The 14068-nt window shown below is 38.8% G+C and overlaps 1 protein-coding gene across 1 annotated transcript in view; it reads right to left on the reverse strand.

Moving 5' to 3' along the window:
* OPHN1 (oligophrenin 1) overlaps positions 1–14068 on the reverse strand; it is a 629793-nt gene that overhangs the window by 405124 nt on the left and 210601 nt on the right. The window contains exons 4-5 of the mRNA XM_081080828.1: positions 10279–10340; positions 1571–1642 (exon numbers count right to left, since the gene is read on the reverse strand). Of these exons, the coding sequence (XP_080936954.1) occupies positions 1571–1642; positions 10279–10340 (134 nt within the window). The remainder of the gene's footprint in view (positions 1–1570; positions 1643–10278; positions 10341–14068) is intronic.

The following is a 14068-nucleotide window of genomic DNA, read 5'->3' on the forward strand; positions in this document are numbered from 1 at the left end:
TCCTTTTTCCTATTCTCATCCAGGAATGAATGTAAACCATGTGTAAAGGTTTTTATGTCATCTATTCTTCATCCTTTTTATTCAGTATTATGTAACAATTATCAAGTCAATTACAAGTAGTTAATTATTTTCATATCACACTTGTGATTATAAAGATTCTTCTCTCCTATTATATACTTGTCCAATTAACTATTCATGTTATTGAGACTCCAGATGAACTGAGTGGAATCCAGAATTGCTGTGCTATCCAGAGAACTGACTTTGCTTGAATGCCAATCTCTCAAATAATGTCCATGTCACCTTGAATGATGACATCAGGCAGTGGGAGCACTTCTAGTAGTCTGCTCTTTCTTCTCATAACTTGCTACTTTCATATCCTGGATCCAAACTGTTGGTCATGATATTGCAGATAATAACCACTGAATGCTGTGTTCTTAGTACTAAAAAGGCCAGATGCTTGGTCAAGTTACTACATTTAGTTCTGTTAGACACTCTTGGTTACATGGTGCATATATATTGTAGCTCACAAAACAGGCCTACACCTAGCTGATAAGAATAAATTTCATAATTATTCATACCCCTTTATGAGAACCTGAAAAATCGGCATTCTATAAGTAATCAAGCTGAGATTAACTGGCACAAAGCTTTCCAACTGAAATTTCTACATTGAAGGAAATGTTCTATATCTGTGCTGTCCAATATAGTGGTTACTAACCACATGTGCCGATTGAGCAGTTGAAATATGACTGGTTCCACTGAGCAACTGATTTGTTAATTTATTTTATTTGCACAGCTATCAGCTACTATATTGCACAGCACAGATATGGATATTATGGCTTAATGGAATGGGAGATTTGAAGCTAAAAAGATCCTTAGATCTAAATCCTGGCTACTGTCACTTAGTAACTATATAACTTTAGTCATGTTCTTTCCCTTGTCCAAATCTTAGACCCCATTTGTGAATGGGTCCTAAAACCTAGCCCTTCAGATGTGTCTGCTGATAATACCAGAACCTCACAGGTTTGTTGTAATTAGAGAATTAATAAAAAGCATCTAGTCCAGTGCTCAGTACATAATAAGTAGTCTTCACTTTTAAAAATATATATATATTTATTAATTTCAGACAGGAAGGGAAAGCGAGAGATAGAAACATCAAAATGAGAGAAAATCATCCATTGGCTGCCTCCTGCATGCCCCCTACTGGGGATCAAGCCCACAACCCCGGCATGTGCCCTGACAGGGAATTGTGACCAGCTTGGTTCATAGTTTGATGCTCAACCACTGAGCCATAGCAGCCAGGATAAATAGTCTTCAAATAATAGCTATTATTATCACACTCCTCATTTGCCAGATGGAGAAACTGAAATTCCCAAAGGAGAAGTGTCTTGTTCAGAGATACATAACTAGTTGAAGGCATAGCCAGAAGCCAATTAATTTTCTCATCTTTTTTGATGATGTGTTTTCTTATATAGATAAACCCTTCTCACCCCAGAAAACTGAAAAGTGGTTGCCAAAAAACTGTTCAAGTGCTGTAAAAAATATACAAGTTATGCATATAAAAGAAATGTACCTTGGTGAAGCCTATTTGCTCCTTCCGAAAACTTTCCAGGGGTTTGATCAGCAAATCACTAGCATTGTGTACCTAGAGAATAGAAAGAACACACAAAACAATTTTTAGTTTAGCAAAATCAGATTCAAGATTCCTTGTTACTAAGGCATTTCTTTGTAATATACCATCCAGTGAAATGTTAACTAGTGTGCTGGCTCTTTGGGTTTTGTTGCTGTCATTTTCCAATATTGGTCTCTTAAAATCAAATACTTTGAAGGGAAATGAGAGAAGGAACATTAGAGACATTTCTCTGTAATTTTACCGGTAGTCTGATCAGATATTTTAATTGAAAAATATCCAAATAAATCAACAAACGACAAGTGCTGGTGAGGATGTGGAGAAAAAGGAACCCTCATGCACTGCTGGTGGGAATGCAGACTGGTTCAACTACTATGGAAAAAGACTATGGAGTTTCCTCAAAAAATTAATAAAAATGGAACTCCCATTTGACCCAGTAATCCCACTTCTAGGAATATATCCCAAGAAATCAGAAACACTAATCAGAAAAAAATATATGCACCCCTGTATTCATAGCAGCATAATTTACAATAGGTAAGATTTGGAAACAGCCTAAGTGCCCATCAGCAGATGAGTGGATTAAAAAATGGTGGTACATTACACAATAGAATACAGTACTGCTCTAAAAAAGAAGGAACTCGTACCATTTGCAACAGCATTTTTGGACCTGGAGAGCATTATACTAAGCGAAATAAGCCAGTTGGAGAAAGATAAATATCACATGATCTCACTCATTTGTGGAATATAATGAACAACATAAACTGATGAACAAAAATAGATGCAGAGAAACAGAAGCATTGAACAACAGTCCAACCTCAGAGGGAAGGTGGGGGGATGGGTAAGAGAGCAACCAAAGGTATTGTATGCATGCATATAAGCATAACACATGAACACAGACAGTAGTGGGGTGAGGGCATGAGCTGGGGGGTGGGAATGGCTGGGGAGAGGTCAATGAGGGAAAAAGGAGATATATGTAATATTTTAAACAATAATTTCTTTTAAAAAAAAAAGACAAATATCCAGAGTCATGTCCACAAACACACACAGGAAGCCTGAAGCATGTGTGGTAAGTAGAAAAGAGAGTGAAAAATACATGAAAAGGCCAGTTTTACGAAGTGCAAACTACTTCATGGGAAGCAAATGAGTTAGCAATAATAGCATTAGGATAAATTGTTTCTACTCTTCTCCTAGTATGTCATAAAACCAGAACATTTCCTTCAGAATTTTGTGTATTATTAAAAGCAACAGACAGAACACTAGACCAGGCCTTCCAATTACCTAATTATAGATGCTCAGAAGCTGATAGGAACAGCCTGAGCCTGTCCAGGTACTAAAATATTGGCATTGATATGTTCTAGAGATATAAAAACATCACCTCCAAATCAAATCCCTTATTCAATGGGCAGATAGAGATACATAAAACTTTGTCTTCATGTAAACCTGTTGGCAGCTGTCCAAGGCAGCAAGTGGGGTTTGTTTCTTCAGTGGTGTGAATTATTTGCACTTTATTGGAGGACTTTAGCAAACACATCTGAAGGGCTGGATTTTAGGACGTGTTGCATTAATTTTGATCTACTAAAAGACGTGTAACTGAGGGACTGGCTTTCTTGTCAGATGAGTCATAAAGTATCAATACAATAAGACAAGATAACAACAATAGAAGACAGAGTCAAAAGCCAATTTTGACCAGTCCTGTATTCTCCAAACTAAGAAGCAATTTTTAAACTAGCACCAAAAAGCATTTGGCAAATTAGGGTTTTATATATATACTAGAGGCCCAGTGTACAAAAATTTGTGCACTCGGAGGGAGGTCCCTCAGCCGGGCCTATGCCCTCTTGCAGTCTGGGACCCCTCGGAGGATGTCCACCTGCTGGCTTAGGCCCGCTTCCTGGGGGACCGGGCCCAAGCTGGCAGTCAGACATCCCTCTGGCAGCCCGGCAGCCCTCGGGGGATGTCCACTTGCCAGCAGGGAGCAGGCCTAAGCTGCAGTCGGACATCCTTAGTGCTGCTGAGGAGGCGGGAGAGACTCCCACCACCACTGCTGTGCTGGCAGCCATCAGCCTGGCTTGTGGCTGAGCAGAGCTCCCCCTGGGGGAGCACACTGACCACCAGGGGACAGCTCCTGCATTGAGCATCTACCCCGTGGTGGTCAGTGTGTGTCACAGTGACCAGACATTCCCAGTCGTTCTGCTGTTAGGGTCAATTTGCATATTACCCTTTATTATATAGGATAGAGGCCTGGTGCATGAGTGGGGGCCGGCTGGTTTGCCCTGAAGGGTGTCCCAGATCAGGGTAGGGGTCCCAATAGGGTACCAGGCCAGCCTGGGTGAGGGGCTGATGGGTGTTTGCAGGCTGGTCACACTCCCTTCAGGGTAGGGGTCCCCACTGCGGTGCCTGGTCAGCCTGGGTGAGGGGCTGATGGCTGTTTGCAGCTGGTCACACCCCTTTCAGGATGCGGGTCCCCACTGGGGTGCCTGGCCACACTGGGTGAGGGGCTGATGGTTGTTTGCAGTCTGGTCACACCCTCTTCAGGGTGGGGGTCCCCGCTGGGGTGCCTGCCCAGCCTGGGTGAGGGCTGATGGCTGTTTGCATGCTGGCCAAGCCCCCCCTAATGGGGACCCTCACCCCATGGAGGTTTGGCCAGCCTGGGTAAGGGGCTGAGGGCCGTTTTCAGGCTGGCCAAGCCCCCTGGTGATGGAAGCTCCCAGCCTCCCCTTTTTTTCTTTTTTTTTTTATTCTGGGATTTATTTACCTTGTATAATTGAATCTTTGTAGCCTTGTGTGGAGCTCAGAGCTGGCCAGGGTGGGCAGGAAGCTTGGCTTCCTCCATCGGCAGAAGCAACCCAAGCCTCCTGCTCATTCCAGCTCCGTGGCCCCGGCTGGCTGAAAGCAGGTATCTGGGGTTTATTTATCTTCTATAATTAAAACTTTGCTGCCTTGAGTGGAGCTCAGAGATGGCAGCGGCAGGCGGGAAGCTTGGCTTCCTCCATCACTGGAGCAACCAAGCTTCCTGCTGGCTCCAGCTCTGTGGCTGCTGGACGCCATCTTGGTTGGGTTAATTTGCATATAGTCACTCTGATTGGCTGGTGAGTGTGGCTTAAGGTGTAGCGAAGGTATGGTCAATTTGCATGTTTGTCTTTTATTAGTGTAGATTTATCCAGGTCCTAAAGGCACTTTGGATCTCCTGTGTTGTATCCAGGTATGAGTCAAGATTCAATTAAATGGGCAAACTTTTATCCAATCAAATAGCTCCACTAACTGCCCTGGTATAAAAAATAAAGACACCAGTGACTCTCGATTAAAAACAAGAATCCGTCTACTGAAAGTACCAGGCTGTCACTCTTGCCCCACATGCACTACACTTCTGTGGATTATGGATTATGTGCTATTAACTTTGTATGCCAACATGGAAACAAATTAAGTCTTGGTGTCAAATTCAGGGCAGGGAGTCATTTTTTGAGCTTTGTAGAGGTTTTAAAACATGGCCAAAAAATTCTGTGACTCTCCTCTCATTGTGATCTTAGGTCTCTGTCACCTACCTTGAATATGATGGATTTGTTACTGTTTTGAACCAACAGAGTACAGAAGAAGTGATACTATGAGACTTGCCACTTCTAAAGAGAGTAGCATGTGTCAAGCTGCTATATGAGTATTCATTCAGCTGAGCCCTTGCATATGCAGGTATCCAGTTGTTGTTTTTTATGTTCCAAGGGGCATTTTGTTGCATAAGCAGTGGTCATACTGTCCCATAAGGCTACTGCTTTTTATATGTGTGGCCTGTCTCAATCTAGAAATTACTGCATGATTCACCAAAATTGGAGTCTATTGTTTTCCCTTAATCACATTGGCAATATTGCTCCCAGTCTCCTACAAAACAAATAGATACTCTGAACCTCTTCATCTCTTTGACATTAATTGGTTATTATACTACTTTCTGCCAAGACACAGAGCTAGAGATGCATGAAAAGGTTACACTGAAGCTTGGTTCTGTTTTCTTTTTCATTCTTTTTTATCCTTAACTTAAAATTCTAGCAACTACTTATTCTGTGTCAACTGTAATTAGAAATTAATTTTAAAAAGAAGAAATCTAGCAACAACTCATAAATGCTGGCCCTTAATCCCCTTTCTGGTCACTGCATCCATTTTGTGAGCTCTCTAGGAGAAAAGTTCCTACCTGATATGTCAGGGTAGAATCCCCGGAATAATAAGTGAAATGCTAAACATATTAGTGAGTATATCTAATCAGGTTTCTATTGAATGAAGCACATATTAACACTAGATAGGGCATTTAGAAGGGTAGAGATGGTATTCAACCCAGTAGTGCAAAACTGCTTAGTAATCTTTGATGGTTAACCAATTACCAAAAGAAGGAATGAAGGACAGACTGTTTTAAATATCATGGGCCACTTTAGGTTATTCTTGGCAGTCCTCAAAGACAGACCTTGCACATTGCCTATAACGTCCCCTTCAGAGTCATAAATTCACTTAGGCAAACCTCCTATCTTTAACTATACAAGAAGTCTGTCATCCAGACTTCTAAAGGCCACCTTCTAAGGTACTACAACCTCCACTAGGGTATTGTTTAAGAAATCACAGCTGGGATGCTCCTTCTCATTTCTTCCTTCCTTAGTTCTTTCCACAATTTAAATTCATTTCTGAGGGTGTCTAGAACATTTGCAATTGTCACATGCTAGGACTTTGAACTTCCTATTTGTTCCTCTAAAGCTTCTTTTGGTCTCTTCTTATGGAAAGGATAAAAAGCTGATTTTAAAAAGGTGATTAACATCTCCCACATTATCCATATTGGGGTATTAGAGTCCAAGAAATGGAAGAGGTGCAGTCAAGAAATGAATTTCTGGCATATTGTGAAAGACCCTCATTGAGCCTAACCTTCACAGCATTCATGAAATTAAATGGGAAATGGGGAGCCAACACTCAGTACATGACTGAAGAGTTGTGGAGACAAAGGGGCACAACATAATTAAAGACAGAAGAAAATGAGTCACTCTTTTGGCAAACAGCCAGCAAGAAGGGTGAGAAAAACAACATCTCAAAAGATGAATCCTACTTCAATATTTGAGAGCTTTGTAATTGGGTAAATAAAAGAGATCAAGAAACAAATAGGGCTGAAGAGAGTACAGCTGAGCTTTCTGATGGTATCTGAATAAAATGGGAGTGAATGGCTTTGAGATCAAAATTGGCAGCAGTCCAGAAACTCTTCAAGCAGGAAAAAAAAACCATTTAGTAGAGTGTGGATTAGTTAGTAAGTCAGATACCAGACTCCAAGGAAACTACCCATATTGGCCTTTCAGTCCCCTTAGAAGAAAATCTCTTGAATTAAGAAATTTCCCAAGTGAAATTTCCACAAGCAAAATCATGGAAGCAACAAAAGGTAACTAAACACAATACACATAATCAGTGATTTTTGCTATTACTAGTAATAAAACACTTTCATATTTATTAAATTTGGAGTATTTAAAACAACTTTGGGAGTTGAAGATTATTTTCATCATTTTACATATGAAGAAAGAGAGACTCAGAGAAATGTCTGATAAATCTAATGTTAACAAGTAAATTAGTGGAGCAGCCATTATTAGAGCCTAATAGTCTCTAATTCTCTTACCTCCAAGCCCTGCCTTCAATGCTACTTCTCTAGAAGCCTATATGAAATGAGAGCAGTATTCTGAGAAGCCAGTACCACAATATTGAAAAGGAAGAGTGATTACAGATGAAAGAACTCTTGATATCTGAATAAATGGGCTTAACAGAAATGGTCTGCCAATAGGAATACATCCTATGAAGGAAACAAAAGGTAGAATTCTTTGTTGTCCTCCACAAAGTTCCAACAACCAAAAACAGAAATGAGCAAAAGGCCTGAACAAACACACCTCACCAAAGATGATCTACATATAGGAAATAAACATATGAAAAGATGCTCTACATCATACATCATCAGAAAAATGCAAACTACACTAGCAATGAGATCTCACTATACACCTATTAAACACATTGCAGATCAGTAGTTTTATTGCTAGCTTTACTCAGTGGCCAGATGAGTTTCCATTGAACGAGTACAAAAAAACGTTTTACATAAATGTTAAAGGCATGCTTTAAAATTAAATGCCCACTGCATTTTGAAGTTATTTATTACATGTTATTACAAGCTTTTATCTTTTAAAAGAAATCTCGTGATTGGCCACTAGCCTTAGAACAGAAAACATGAGAATTCTCGTGATCTGTCTACAATGTGTTAAAATGGGTAAAATTCAAAATACCTGATAGCATCAAATCTGGCAAGGATGTAGAGCAACAGGAACCCTCATTCATTGCTGGTGGAAATGCAAATGCTACAGTCACTTTGAAATCATGGGGGTGGGGAGAGATACTGGGGGATAAAGACACATATGTAATACCTTAATCAATAAAGAAAAAAAATTATATAAAAAAATAAAATAGCCGAGACCGGTTTGGCTCAGTGGATAGAGCGTCGGCCTGCGGACTGAAAGGTCCCGGGTTTGATTCCGGTCAGGGGCATGTGCCTGGGTTGCGGGCATATCCCCGGTGGGGGATGTGCAGGAGGCAGCTGGTCGATGTTTCTCTCTCATCGATGTTTCTAACTCTCTATCTCTCTCCCTTCCTCTCTGTAAAAAATCAATAAAATATATTTAAAAAAAAAAAAAAAAAAAAAAAAAAAAAAAAATAAAATAAAATAAAATAAAATAAAGTTTGGCAGTTTCTTACAAAATTAGCCTTGCTATTGCCATACAATCCAGAAAATTCACTCTGAAATTTATCCAAGAGTTGAAAATTAATGTCATAAAAATCTGCACACATGTTTATGAAACATAGTAAACCCTTCTTTGGAAAACTGCTGTATAAAACTGCTGTTCGAACTACTCTGTTATTCTTAGACAGTTTCTTATTCTGTAGGTCAACTCTATTATTGTTAGATAGTCTCTTATTTTGTAAAATAACTTTGTTTTTTAGCTTGAATAATAGAAATGATAAACTTAATTGTCTGACCTTGCAAGCTAGCCATCTAACATAAGGGACTGATACACTGATACTGATGCCAGGTGTCTGTATAGCTATGTACCCAAGGTTACAGGTATACATATGATACAAGGTTACAGGTATAGATATGATATGTACTCAAGGTTACAAGTTGTCTGTATAGATATGACAGGTGTTTGCTAGATATGATATGTACTCAAGGTTACAAGCTGTCTACAAAAATAACTTAACACAAAGAACTAGAAGAATATAAAAAGGAAATACTCCTTACTGTGTTTGTTCAGAATTTGACAGAGGTAATCTGCTCTGAACCTGCGCGCAATAAAGATGACTCCTAACTAATTAGCTCATTAAGCCATCTTGTCTAGCTCGCTGATTTGCAATACAACATTTATAGCACCTTTATTTGTAAATGACAAAATTCGAAGCAACCAAGATGTCCTTCAATAGGTGAAAATATAAACAAACTGTAGTACTTCCATATAATGGAATATATATCAGTGATAAAAGGAAATGAGCTATCAAGCCATGAAAATATGAAAAGACATGAACAATCTTTAAATGCATATTGCTAAGTGAAAGAAGTAAATTTGAAAAGGCTACATACTGTATGACTCCAATGATATGACATTCTAGAAAAGATAAAGCACAGTAAAAGGAAAGATCAGTGTTTGCCAAGGGTTCTTATATAAGGGAAGGAGAAAGGGATGACTAAGTTAAGAACATGGGCATTTTAGGTCTGTAAAAACATTCTGTATGATGATACTTTATTGGTGAATTCATGTCATTATACATTTGTCAAAACCCATAGAATGTTCAAAAGAAAGAGTAAATATAATGTAACCTACAGACTTTAGTTACTAATATTGTGTCAATATTCGCTCGTGAATTGAAACAACTGTACAACACTTGAGAGATGTTAAAAATAGGGGAAACTGTGTGTGGGAAGGGGTAGGGGGAGAAAGGGAGCATATGAAATCTCTCTGTACTTCCCACTCAATTCTCCAATAAAACTAAAATTGCTGTAACTATAAAGTCATTTTTAATTAAACTTTAAATGTAAGAAATAAGTTTTCATAATAGATTTGAATTAATCAATCATCTATAATAATAAAAGTGTAATATGCTAATTAGACTGGACAGCTGGACAACCTTCCAGATGAAGTCGGGCTGCGAGGGCTGAGGCAAGCTGCCATGGCTGTGAGGGGTGAGGCAAGCCACCGTGGCTGCAAGGGCTGAGTCCCTTGAACGAATTTTGTGTATCGGGCCTCTAGCATGTAAATAAAGCCCATATTATTACTGGAAGCAGAGACAAATAAATGGATAATTTGCTTAAGAACAAAAAGATCATAATTTTGGTGAAATAGTCAACAGTCCAGTTTAGTGTCCTCTGAAATCCTTTCTCACTAAAATGAATAGGAATAGGATTTCCACACTAATTTCTCTTTACCTGAGATGCTAAACTCTCAAGGTGGGAGCTTGAGCTTAAATAGCCAGATCTATTTTCTGTCTTTACAGTACCAGGAAGCCATGAGACAAAAACCAAAATAATAGAGCATTCATCTAACCAAAGAAGACAGGAAAAATTCCCAATATAAGCAATGATCTAGGCTCCAGGCCCAGTGGCAGTGACCTACCATCATCATCCTTTCATTTTCAACTTCATTGAGTAATTCAGCAAATTCCTTGAAGGATTCAGCTAAAAGGATAAAAAAAAAATTAATTATGGTACTTGATGGGCAAGTAGACAGAGATCTGTACAACAGGAGGTAGGAACCTATGTCCCACACCCACATGGCCACTAAAAGAATGTATCAAATATAAGGTCAATAGAAGAATGTGTTCCGTGCTGTCCAGTGTTTGTTTTATCTTTTCAGTTTCTTATTTTGCCAATCCCCCCACCCAAAAGATTTTTTTCTCCAGTTTTATTGATATAATTGACATACAACAATATACAAGTTTAGGGTGTATGGCATAATGATTTGATATACATATATTGTGAAATGATTACCATAAATTGTTAGCATCCATCACCTCATATACTTAAAAAAACTTTGTTTTTCCTTGTTATGAGAACTTTTAGGAACTACTCTCTTTATAACTTTAAACTATACTGAAAGGAGTTTTTAGGGGTAAAATAGGAGTTCTTATGGGTGAAATAGGCAGGTTTAGGAAATTTGAGGAATTAAGGAGTCCATGGAAAAAGCACAGGGCTGCAGAGCTGCAAATGGTACATTTCCATAGAATAAGGGAGCTGGAAACAGCAGAAGGCACATTCCCATAGAATAAGGGGACTGGGAGCTGCAGAAAGGTATACATATACAGAATAAAGGGAAGGAAGCCTCTCATTCAAAAAGAGAAGAAGAAAGCCCAGAGGGAAGAGGGAAACAATAAGGGAGAAGAAAGAAGGAGAGCCTCACGTTTCCTATGCTAGGTTCAACCTTTGAGCTCTGGAGTTGCTATAGTGACCAAATCAGAAGGGGATAGTGACCAATCAGAGGGGATATCAAGTCACAATGAACTGCAGCCTTTATAAACCTTAGGAAAAAGGGACTCAGTGGAACTCTTCTCCCCACGTGGGAGTCTGTGCTTGTTTCTCAATAAATTTGCACCTTTGCTATACCACCTTTTGTCCTTGCTTTCATTCTTCTCCACCGGACAAGAGCCTGGGAACCATCCTGCTCAAGGAAACACCGCGTGTTTCCAGTCCAAATTTCCCGTTTCAATACTATACAGCATTCTTAACTACATTTATCATGTTCTACATAACATCAACAGTACTTAGTTATAACTGAATGTTTATAACTTTGAACCACTTTCACCCAATTTCCCCAGCCCACCCCCATCTCTGTCAATCACAAATTTGACTTTTTTTTTATGAGTTTGGTTTGTTTAGATTCCATATATCAGTGACAGCATACAGTGTTTGTCTTTCTCTGATTTATTTCACTTAGTTTAACCTCCACAGGGTCCATCTATGTTGTTGCAAATAGCAGGATTTCCTTCATTTCTGTGGCTGAATAGTATTCTACCGTGTGTGTGTGTGTGTGTGTGTGTGTGTGTGTGTGTGTCATATTTTAAATATACTGTATATCATATTTTCCTTATTCATTCATTCATCAATAGACACTTAGATTGTACCATGTCTTGAATATTAAATGTAATACTGCCATAAGTATAGGGGTGCAGATATCTTTTCAGCATTGTAATTTCATTTTCTTTAGATATATAGCCAAACGTGGAATTGCTGGATGATAAGGTAGTTCTATTTTTTTAATTTTTTTAAGAACTTCCATACTGTTTTTTATAGTGTCTGCACCAATTTACAGTTCCACCAACGATGCACAAGTGATCCCTTTCCTCCACATCCTTACCAGCAATTACATCTTGTCTTTTTTATAATAGCAATTCTAACAGGCAAGAGGTCCTATCTCATCATGGTTTTTAATTGCATTTCCCTAATGACTAGTGATGCTGAGCACCTTTACATGTACCTGTTGACTACTTCAATATCTCTTTAGGAAAATATCTATTCAGGACCTTTGCCCATTTTTAAAGTGGATTATTTGGGTTTTTTGTTTGTTTGCTTTTTTGCTGAGTTGTATTTTTTATATTAGCCCCTTATCAGATAGATGACTTGCAAATATTTTCTCATTCCATAGGTTGGCATTTCATTCTGTTGATTATTTATTTGATGTAATCCAACTTGTGTAGTTTTATTTTATTTAATTACTTGTGTTTAAAGTGTCATAGCAAAAACATGACTGCTAAGACTCATCCCAAAAAGCTTTTCCCTTATTTTCTTCTCAGAGTTTTGTGGTTTCAGTCTTACTTTCAAGTCTTTAATCCATTAAGAGTTAATTTTTGTGAGTAGTGTGTGACTAGGGAATGGTTTCATTATTTTACATGAGAATATCCAATTTTCCCAGCACCATTTGTTGAAAAGATTGTCATTTCTCCATTTAGTATTCTTAGCTCCCTTGTTAAATATTAGTTGATTATACATTTCTGAGCTCTCAATTCCATTTCATTGCTCTCTGTGTCTACTATTAAACCTAAATCCATCCCTAAATTATAGCTTTGTTTCTCAGATTTCTGAAAAGCTTTTGTGGGATTGTAGGTGAAAGGGCATGTGGTATGTAAGAAATAAGATTAGATGGGGTAATAAATGACGAAGATTCTAGTTTAAGAAAGAAATAGAAGGAGCAGGAACTTGGGATAAACTTGGATGTACAGTCTCAGTCTATCATCCTCTTGATGTGCAATTTTTAATTAAGTAACTTGAACCCTTTGACATTCAGTTGCCTACCTTGTAAAATAGGCATAATAAAATACTTGAAAGTGTCGTTTTAAGGACTAAATTAGAAGGTAAATGTAGACTGCCAACTCAGAGTCAATAATAAACATTACTGAAAGGGCGAGGGCTATGCCCTCTATCTTGCCCTGGATCCTCCATGTTGGGGCAGAGGCAGAGGAGTGCCTTCTTCCCGGAGGTCCAGGCCCCTGCTGGCCACGCCAGGGAACAAGACCCGACTTGGCGCCTGGCCAATTGGAGGGCCTACAGTCAGCTCCCCTCCTCTCACTATTAAAGCCCTGATTTTCTCATGAGTGGCACTCGGTTTCCAGTCGCTGCGTCGACTGGAGGCCCGGGTCGGGTTAGCTAACTCAATAAAGGACCTTCTGCTTTTGCATCGGACTGGCTCCCTGGCGTGGTTTCTTGGGGATCTTGAATTCTGGGCATAACAATTACCTTTTCCCCATCCCAATGTTCTACTCTCCTAGTGCCAGTTCTGTCACTTACGGGTGAGGGACTGGGCAAATCACTTCTCCCTGGACTTCATTTTCCTAATATACTAAATAAATAAACTAATACATTTAAGCCAAATTAAGCTAGATAGTCTTAACCATCCCTTTCAATTCTAATAACTTCTATTTTAAAGTTCCCAACTTCTCACCACAAACAGGAAGTATATTCTTAAATGGTGTCTGAATTACAACATTATAAGTACAGAGATACAAAGGAATCCATGTTAATATTTTTAGATAAAAAATAAACTTCCCTTCCTAAATGAACTGCACAACTAATCCAGCATTCCAAGTACAAATGAAACTAAGTTCAGGGTGAATACAGAACACCAAAAAAATGGCACTCTTTCCATCTGAGGATTAAGTTACTGCACATATCCAGGGGAGTCACCTTTGCAAACGCCGCAAATTAAAAGCTCAATCTCGGCACAAAGAATAAAAATACCCTAATCAGAAAGTGTAAATAGGAAAAAATATAAATGTTCACTGACCTGCTGTTCTCAAATACTTTAGCTAAAAAAGGGTCCAAGAGATTGTTTGTTATTCTGGCATTTTTCCATGTAAGCTCAGTTTGTTTCTTATCTTCTTTGTAAATATGTGTATTCAATTACGTTGCCCATC

The sequence above is a fragment of the Myotis nattereri genome (assembly GCF_964212035.1).
Source record: "Myotis nattereri genome assembly, chromosome: X".
Taxonomy (NCBI): Eukaryota; Metazoa; Chordata; class Mammalia; order Chiroptera; family Vespertilionidae; genus Myotis; species Myotis nattereri.